Source organism: Nicotiana tabacum, chromosome 1, assembly GCF_000715075.1.
Source record: "Nicotiana tabacum cultivar K326 chromosome 1, ASM71507v2, whole genome shotgun sequence".
NCBI classification, from domain to species: Eukaryota; Viridiplantae; Streptophyta; class Magnoliopsida; order Solanales; family Solanaceae; genus Nicotiana; species Nicotiana tabacum.
In genome coordinates, this window is record NC_134080.1 from 117,357,409 (window position 1) to 117,367,075 (window position 9,667).

General features: G+C 36.5%; 1 protein-coding gene across 4 annotated transcripts; it reads right to left on the reverse strand.

Moving 5' to 3' along the window:
- Nucleotides 1-2,798: 2,798 nt before the first annotated feature.
- LOC107826960 (uncharacterized) lies at nt 2,799-7,507 on the reverse strand. Of its 4 annotated transcripts, none has more exons than XM_016654004.2 (6): nt 7,309-7,507; nt 7,004-7,172; nt 4,844-4,917; nt 4,636-4,767; nt 3,878-4,569; nt 2,799-3,790 (listed from the first exon to the last, which is right to left on the reverse strand). In XM_016654004.2, exons 2-5 carry the CDS (start codon nt 7,150-7,152, stop codon nt 3,971-3,973), a joined length of 954 nt encoding a protein of 317 aa, XP_016509490.2. In that variant the 5' UTR covers nt 7,153-7,172; nt 7,309-7,507; the 3' UTR covers nt 2,799-3,790; nt 3,878-3,970. The 4 variants fall into 4 exon arrangements, with proteins under 4 accessions (XP_016509490.2, XP_016509489.2, XP_016509491.2 ...); XM_016654003.2 differs by having other exon boundaries at nt 7,004-7,220; XM_016654005.2 differs by having other exon boundaries at nt 7,038-7,507.
- Nucleotides 7,508-9,667: the final 2,160 nt, after the last annotated feature.

Below are 9,667 nucleotides of genomic sequence, written 5' to 3' on the forward strand. Positions count from 1 at the left end.
CCTCAATTAGAAAAGCTTGCACTTGCATTAATCATGGCATCTAGAAAATTAAGGCCTTATTTTCAATGTCATCCTATTGTTGTAGTAACTGCTTATCCATTACGCAATATATTACATAAGCATGAATTGTCAGGTAGGTTAGCTAAATGGGCTATAGAATTAAGTGAATATGATATCACCTACCAACCTAGAACTGCTATAAAATCTCAAGTGTTAGCTGATTTCGTGGCTGATTTTAGCTAAGAGATGCAATTAGAAGCAGAAAAAGAGTTGCAGGTGTTCAACGGAGCTAACCCAGGAACTTGGACCTTGTTTGCTGATGGTTCATCTAACGTAAAGAGCGCTGGTTTAGGGATTGTTTGGGTACCACCTACGGGTGAAACTATTCGACAAGCTATAAAATGTCATTCTATAACTAACAATAAGGTAGAGTATGAAGCTGTGATTGCAAGTTTATAACTGGCACGAGAACTTGGCATAAATTAGATTATAATCAAAAGCGATTCACAGCTCATATTTAATCAAATGCTGGGGACTTATACGGCCAGGGAAGCAAGGATGCAGCAATACTTAGAGAAGGTAAGGGATTTGATAAAGCAATTTCAAACCTGGAAAGTAACACAAATATTAAGGGATGAAAATGTTAAAGCCGACGCCCTAGCTAACCTTGCATATGCGGCGGACGTGGCAAGCAATGAAAATACTTCAGTTATTCATTTGTTTCATTCAGTTCTCGACCTCGATAAGAATGAGGTAAATTTTAATAACTTAACTTGGGATTGGAGGAACGAGATTATTGCTTTTTTGCAGTATGGTACCGTCCCTGAAGATAAGAAGAAAGCTCATGTGCTTCGAAAAAAGGATGCTCGGTATTGCTTAAAGCAAGGCAATATTTACTGAAAAATGTTCGGTGGTCCCTTAGCAAGATGCCTCGGACTTTCTCAGATGGAATACGTAATGAGAGAAACACACGAGGGGCATTATGGGAATCACGCAGGAGGAAGGTCATTGGTAAGAACCTTAATTAGGGCAGGTTATTATTGGCCCAAAATGGAAGAAGAAGCGCAAAGTTTCATGGCTAAATGTGATAAATGCCAAAGGTACGGTAATAATATGCATAGGCCTGCAGAGTTATTACATCCAGTATTGCACTGTGGCCATTTATGAAATGGGGATGGATATCGTGGGTCCACTATCGCAAGCAAAAGGACAGGTAAAATTTTTGCTCGTTCTCACTGATTATTTTACTAAATGGGTAGAGGCGGGAGCATTTAAAAAGGTACGAGAAAAGGAAGTTAAAGATTTCATTTGGCGGAATATCATATGCCGATTCGGTGTGCCAAAGGAAACCATTTCTGATAATGGTCCACAGTTTATAGGCACTCAAATTACGGAATTCTTTTAAAGTTAGCAGATTAAAAGGATTACGTCTACACCCTATCATCTGGTGGGTAATAGGCAAGCTGAGTCAACAAACAAAGTCATTATCAACAATTTAAAGAAGCGTTTAGAGGAATCCAAAGGTAATTGGCTAGAAGTGTTACCTGGTATTTTATGGGCATATCGCACAACAACAAAAACAAGTATAGGAAAAACATCACTTTCATTGGTTTATGGAGTTGAAGCTTTAATACTTGTTGAGATAGGAGAGCCGAGTACACGATTCACACAGGCGACAGAAGAATCTAATGAAAAGGAAATGCATGTAAATCTTGATTTACTTGAAGGAAGAAGAGAAGCTGCACTAATAAGAATGGCAGCACAGAAGCAGGTCATAGAACGATACTACAACAGAAAAGCACGCCTCAGATTCTTCAAAATTGGGGACTTTGTACTCAAAAAGGTTTTTCAATCTACGAAGGCAGCAAACTCGGGGAAATTAAGTCCAACATGGGAAGGACCCTATAGAATTCATGATATTGCAGGTAAAGGAGCATCGAACTGGAAACAATGGATGACAAGATACTACCTTCACATTGGAACGTCGTTCATCTGAAGAGATATTATTTATGAAGAATACCCACGGTCAGGTATCCATATTTTAAAATTTAATTTTTGAATTGTTAAAATTTTACTAACAATTTTAGATGATAGGAAAAACGTTAACCCGTACTAAATGATGAGTCACGACCTGCAAGGCATGTAGAATAAATTAAATTTCCTGGCCTAGAGTTACAATTATTCTGATAGAAATTCAAACGGGTTAAGCAGTCTGCATCTATAATCGTACCTCCGAGTCTCGTATGTTTCTCTTTTACAGGGAAAGGACCAAATGAGAGGAACAGTCAAGCGCTCGAGGCTTCATACTTCAACACTCAAACACTTGGAGGACTACATAATATACACGGACATGTGTATAAGGAAGGCAAAGAAAATAAAGTTTACTCATTGAATGAGTCAAGTGCAGAGCAAAGTCACGACTGAAACAGGTTATAGATAAAAACCTTGTGTTTATTTTTTTTAAATCTGTTACAAGAAAAACAGTTACGAGAAAGTTATAGATGTAATTCAAATACGTGTAAAGTGTTATTCAAAACTAGACAAAGTTCAAATAAAAACTTGTCAAAATTATTTCAAAGAAACATGTATAATCCTATTTCTTTTATCATATGTTAACACCATTATGAAGATGAGACGTCTTCTTTATTAAGTGTCGAATATAAAAGGGTCCTCTTTTGTAAAATTCATGATTAATATTCATGAAATTAATAGAAGCATTTTTAAAGAATAAAAATGCAAATTATTCTATAAGTCCTTAGAAATAAAGGCAAGAATAAACTAAACAAAAGTTCAAGATAGTAACGAGAAAACTTCTTAAATAGCTTAAGACTAAGTACGAACTTAGTCATAAACTGCGAATTGTTTATACAAATTGCCCCATGAAAGGACCGGGGACTTGAATTTCCAAAACAAACCCTCAAATGAGGCCAAGGGTTTTACCACAATTTTTCCAAAAAACAAAACAACACAAAAAAATTCAAATGACTTAAACTTATCACTAAGAAGATGTAGGAGCGGAAGAAGATGCATCAACAGCAGCGGGCTCAACTGGGTTTACAGCAGCGGGCTCAACTGGACTTGAAGGAGTTGGGATACCCATATCAACTTCAACATTCACGGAAGCTTCGTCCACGAGAGAAGGAAAATCTTGAGTTTGCTGAGCTTTCTCAATAGTTTCATTGATTTTAGCTAACTCAGATTCCAAATCAAAAGTCTCTTGGCTAGCTTCAACTAGGGTATCACGGCGAGAATTCAAAAATGCCCAACTCACTTCAATGGCAGATTTATCCTTAAGGATTTCATAATCCCTTTCTCAGTCAGCAATTTCATTCTTTAATTTCTCATTTTCGGCCAAGGCAGAAGTGTAAGAAGCTTGAAGAGAGGCATGAGAACTTTTCAAGGCACAAACCTTATCAGAAGAAGCTCGGAGGTCTTCTTGTGCTTGAGTCAAATTCTGCACGAGCTCTCCAGCATAAGCATCTTTCTCACCCAAGAGAGCCTTCAACTCTCTAATCTCTTCACTTGCCTTGGACAGCTGCTCGAAAAAAGAGGTTTCAAGACGAGCCTTTTTTTTATCCGCTTGACTTGAGGAAGCCTTTTCAACTGCTAACTCTGAAATCAAGGCCCGTACCCGCTGCTCCAAGGTACTTTTACTTTCTTCTAAGTACTCCACATCAATTTGAAGGCTTTCATACTGCTCCTTCCAATTGCACGCCTCTAATTGAGAATCGCGCACTAATTACTCTGAGAGGGCAATCCTTTTCATCATCTCCATACCGATAAGATTGGCCTACAATAAAAAAGGAAAAGAAATGAGAATCTCAAAGATAGAATTTTTTTAAAAAACATAACAAAGGAAAAAAGAGAAAGGGAATACCTTTAAAAAACCGTGCATAATATCATTCATAAAAGTCAAGGAGTTATGGCTATCTAGCTTGGCTTTTTAAATTGGTCCAATTAAGGTCTTTAGTCATACATCTGCTTGACCCGATTTTCTTAAGAGATTGCCCTCAGTGGTGACTTTAATGACCACTTGCCTCATAGCTCCACTCCTACTTGAGGAGCCGACTTCAGCATGGTGAATGACTGTAGGGGGAACAGTAGAAGTAGGAACAGTACAAGTAGTAAAGACAGACAGGGGAGGAACGGAAACAGCCGAGATCGGTAAAGAAGGAGTCACGGACATGGGTGTAGAAAAAGAAGCCAGAGGTGCTTCATCCAAAACTGGGCTTGAGGCTTCACCACCAAACCCGCTGATAAAAAACTGCTCAACAGAGGCATGAGCAGCAGCGGGAGCCACATCATCGTCAAGAATCACTTTCAGGGCCTCAACAGACTCGGTAAGGGGAATAGAACGGCTGGGGGATACTTCTTCTTCATCATAAGAAATGATGCGTCTTCGAGCCCGTGGCCTTGATACCAAAGAGCCCTCGTCTTCCTTTTCTTCAGAATCTTGCTCATTAACGGCTTTTCTCTTCGATAAAGAACTCAAGATTTTTTTTTGGGCCCTTTCCAAAGAGATACGAGAAGTCGCAACCGCCTCGGCAATAACTCCTTGAATAGCAAATCCTGATATAATGATTGAATTTAGAAACAAAAAATATATGTAACATAAAATAAAACAAAGGCTCTTACCATGAGTTTTTACTTTCCAACCAAATCGTTGGGAAAGGATCTTCCAAGATCTACCATCCATTGGAGCAATCTTCAATAGCTTGTCTACCCAATCACGAAAATTGGGAACATCTTCCACAACTCCCATGGTTGCTGAAAAAGAAAAGCAAAATTAGAAGAAAAATCAACAAACTTGAAGAAAAAGGTACGAGAAAGTCAGAAGACTCACGTTCAAAATTCCATTTCTCAAGAAGGGGAACGTCCTCATCACCCATTAAAGCAACAGTGGGGGCAGCAACAAACCTGGCATACCAGCCATGGTCTTTGTCATCTTCAGGACTTACCAAAACTCTTTTGCTCCTGACTACTAGTGTAAAAACTTCATTGCGAAAGAGTCTAGGGGAGTAAGGGTGGATCAGATGTGGAAAAGTAAAAGGCACACTGGCTGTGTTGGTCAAATGCCTCAAACAGACAACAACCCTCCATATTATTGGGCCAATTTAACCCAAGCAAACATCAAAGAAATGACAGAACTCAAGGATAACATGGCCAATAGCTGGTTTAAATCCTAAAGTGAAAGGGTATATATAAACAAAAGAAAATCCGGTTAAGTAGGAAGTAATTGTTTGATTCGGATTGAAAATGATAATAGGAAAATTATGATTCCAATGGAATCTCTACGAACTATAGAAATCAAACCTTTAGTAATTTGAGTGGGGTAGATATCAGCACGATCTAAAGAAGATACTTGGTTTCTAAGAGACTCTCTGTCATGATAAAAAGACAGTTCCGCAGGAACTATCTCTTCTACTGAAGGCTCACGAAGAGGTTCAGAAGGTTCTTTACCCCTAGAAGATCTTTGTGAAAAAGAACCTCTAATTCTAGAAGAAGGGCCAGAACTAGGTGAAGGAATAGAAAAACCACGTGCAGATCCTAAACTACGGGGCCTACCTCCTCTTTTGCTCCTAGTGGAGGCATCAGGAAAGGTATCAACAATGGGAACCTTTCTAGGGTTAGGGTCTGATGAAGACATGATAATATGATGAAGAAGCAAACAGAGATTTGAGAAAATTGAATGTTCAGAAAACTTTATATGGTAAAGACAAAGAAGGAAACTATATTTATACTGATAAGCAACCATCAAAGAAAAAGGTACAATGATGGAAGGACCATAATAATGATAACTAATGCTTCGTGAATAGTGAAGCCGTGGAAAAGCCTTAAAAATGCTGCAAAACTGCGAATCTAATGAAAAAGTGACACGTGTGAAAAGCATTTAATGGATGTGACCATTGAAGTATCGATTCTGTTAGCATTAATGGTGACAAAAATCCTCATTCTAATGAAATCCACTTCCCAAATATTCAATCGATGAATAAATGGCAAGTGGAGGGACTATCTGTATTGGGAGAAATTGAGTTTACATATTAAAGTGGTGTAAAGATGACGTGTCATGACACATAGACTGGTCAAAAAATTACAACTGGCAAAGAGGCACGAGTTGCAACAAATACAAGTAGAGGCAAAGGAAGAGGCATGAGCGGTTATTCAAAAGACTCAGCGCTCGTACCTATTTAAGTCCAAAAATCAAGGGGAATGAATCTGGCACTACATGGGAGTACAGATACAGTAATTAATAAGTCTTAAATACTAAGTATTAAATATAATGATTATGTAATATTGCATTTAATGTCTTTAATCGTCTTATTATGACAAAGGCAAAATGCATATCTCTAGAATAGCTATAAAAGGGAGAGAATGAATCAACTGTAGGGACACGAAATACTATCTGAATATACCAATTTACTTGTTTTTCTTCTGATTATCTTATTGCTGGCCAAATCACTTTATTTCATATATTCTTTTGATTACCAGTAACCCGAGTTCTTCTAAATTAAAGCTTTAACCGAAATCCCATTTTTTTGGTTAAACAATAACAATCTCATAATTATTTTTCCCTTTTTCCTTTGCTTAGGTTCTTCCAATATGGTAAAACGAAACACAACATGAATTTAACAAAAATCATATTCAAGAAATCAACTAAGAACACGAACTAAAGCAATTTTCTCATTTGAAAAGCAAAAGGAATCAGAGCCAAAGCAATACACATAACTCTAATTTTTCACAAAAATTAAGAAATAATGAAAAAGAAATACACACTTGAGGCATTATAAAGTAACAGTTCTAATGTGTAACTTTAACATTTCTGACTTTTAAGAAAAGGGAATAGTGAACTATCAGTAATTTTGTATCAGCTAAAAAAATTAACAGTGAGAATGAATTACTTGGTGACGGCTTTTCTACTCTAACCATGAAAATGATGTACTAACAAACTATATCTATTGTTCACAGAGAAGAGAGGCAAAATCTTGAAATAATTTCCCCTTACTTGACAATATAAAAGGAGCTATGTTTGAAGGCACCTGCATTACAACTAAATAGCAATTTTGCAATTTTTCCGGCAGATCTATAGATTTTTGCAATATGAAGCTTCTTCTGCGTGTTGTATATCGTCTTTGGAATTGCTTTTGCTTTCATCTAGAAGTAGATGCAAATGCCTAATGATGTGAAAGCCAACACATGCAACATGATTAGAACCCAAATACCTGACAACAACAAAATTTGAAAAAAACATATCTAATAAATCAAAGAGAGGAAAAAACACAAAAGAAAACCAACAGGAAAAATTAATACCAAAATGCATCTTCAACGGGTAAATGACCAGAAGAAGGTGAGCCTGCAACGGAGAGAGAGCAGAGAAACAAAAAAAAAAAAAAAAAAAAAGGAAGCAAAAACAGAGGAACGCTACAGAGAATGAAAAAGAAATAGAGGATATGGAAGAAGAAGAAGAAATGGCAAAATCAGGTGAAAAGTATGAAAAATGAAAATCTAGGTAAAATCCAGTTGCATCCCACCTTTTGAAAGTGTTACACCACGTGTCACCAAAAAAAAGGGATAAAAGGGTTGAACCAAAATACCCATAAAAAGTGTTGGTTTTACTGAACTACCCTTCTTCGTCCATGGGCACATTCACTTATTATATAGTTAAGTTAAAGTGACACAATAAAAAAATAATAATAACCAAAAATAAAAATAAAATTGGGTTGCCTCTCAACAAGCGCTTTATTTATAGTCGTGTCTCGACGTTATCGCTTCACCACTTTTCCTTCCATTGAGGATATGAATTGCATCCCAATTTTGCATCAATTTTTTTGTCACGTTCCTGGGGCGGTGGTGTAAAAATAAAGGAACCAAACAATAGGTATCACATCTTGCACTTCTTGGCCCTTAAACGTGGGATGTCGTCTTGTCTCCTTGGTATGGTAAACTTAAGAATATAAAAACTTTTTTCCTCATCCATTGACTCATCCATATGCTCAAATGGATCAATTCTCATGTCACCAACCAAGCTCAATGAAAAATGGTTAGAATAAGGTCCAATGCGCTCCAACTCTAGAATGGTTTCACTTTTGACATCCTCACTTTTGCGCACTTCGTCAACCTTGGCATCATTAATAATTTGGCCGAATAGTTGGGATTTCCCTTTTTGCTCCATAAGTTGGCCAATATCTACAACAATTGATTGTAGGTCATCAGACGTCTCAACCTTTTTATTTAATTTAGTCTGCAGGTCATGGATATCTCAGCCAAATTAGTCTATCTCTTGCCTGAGCTCAGTTCTTCTTTCTATCAATTGTTCAATCATATTTGAAAGACCATCGCGGAGAGACTCATAAAATTTTTATTAGCTGAGCTTGTTCCTCTAGCCAAGATTGGTTCACTATATCTGCTTCTTCAAAATTATCTTCTAGTGGGAACTCGCTCTCTTTAGCCAATTCTTCCACCTCGGCCTTCATTCTCATGATTGCTGCACTAATTCTTTGTATAGCCTTTTGATTTTCATCTTATTGCTTGGCAACTTGCCTCATCATGTCAATAATACGAGCAACACGTTCCATATCCTCCACTTCATTTTTCCTATCAAACTCATAAACATTATTAGAAACATCATAATAAGAGTTCTGAGAAGGATAATAAGAATTAGGACAATCATCCAAATGGCTACCTTGACCACCACACACATTACACAAATTTCACACATAAGATTGAGATACACAATTTTTTCATAATATGGACAAGGATCACCATCATAAAAATAACCAATATTCGATCAATTATCATACCAAGATGCCATATCAACAAAGATAGTAAAATATTAAACTATGCTAAAATTTAAAAACTTGAATAGACAAAAATTATAAACCTAATCTAGTAAAATAGTTAATTTCTAAGTCCCCGGCAACGGTGCCAAAAACTTGTTGCTCCGAAACGCACATGGTCAACAAGTAATATAGGATTGTAAGTCCAGATATCGTACCCACAGGGACTTGTGGTTAACTATCAACTAAATTAAACCCAAACAATTAATCTATTTAAGTGATTCCTAAAGTATGAGTATTTAACTACAATTAATCTAGAGTAACAGACTAAGAAATTAAAGAAACAAGTTGGAGAATTTTAGAGACAAATTCAATGAGAGACAATATTCTAGAGCTATGGGTTAACTAACAATCCCGTTGAGTTTTTCACCTAGATCGTCTAATTAATTTATCTGTTTTATTGATTGACAGGGTTAATATTAGCCTTCTCTTGAAGTACTACTCGCCTATTCAAGATAATCTAACGCTTATATTCCTATGGAATTAGAATTAATTAGAACGCATTAATAATTCATGTATAGTAACCAAGCAAGGGGATTAGGTATATTCCTATCCTAACTGCAAATCCGCCTCCCACTCAGAGTTAAGATCTTGCTCTACTCAATCTTATATGCAATCTAGAATTCCCTCTCCAGAGTTCAATCCTAGATTCGTAGATAGTATTCAATTGGTGATCAAGCAATCAAATAATTAAGTACAAGATTGAACAAAATAAACCAATATGATAAAATAATAAGAATAATTCAAGCTTCAAACTACAATGTTCTCTAGAATAAAAAAATATGAAATTAAAGGAAGATAGGAGAAGAAACACTAGTTGAAAGCCTCCTCCA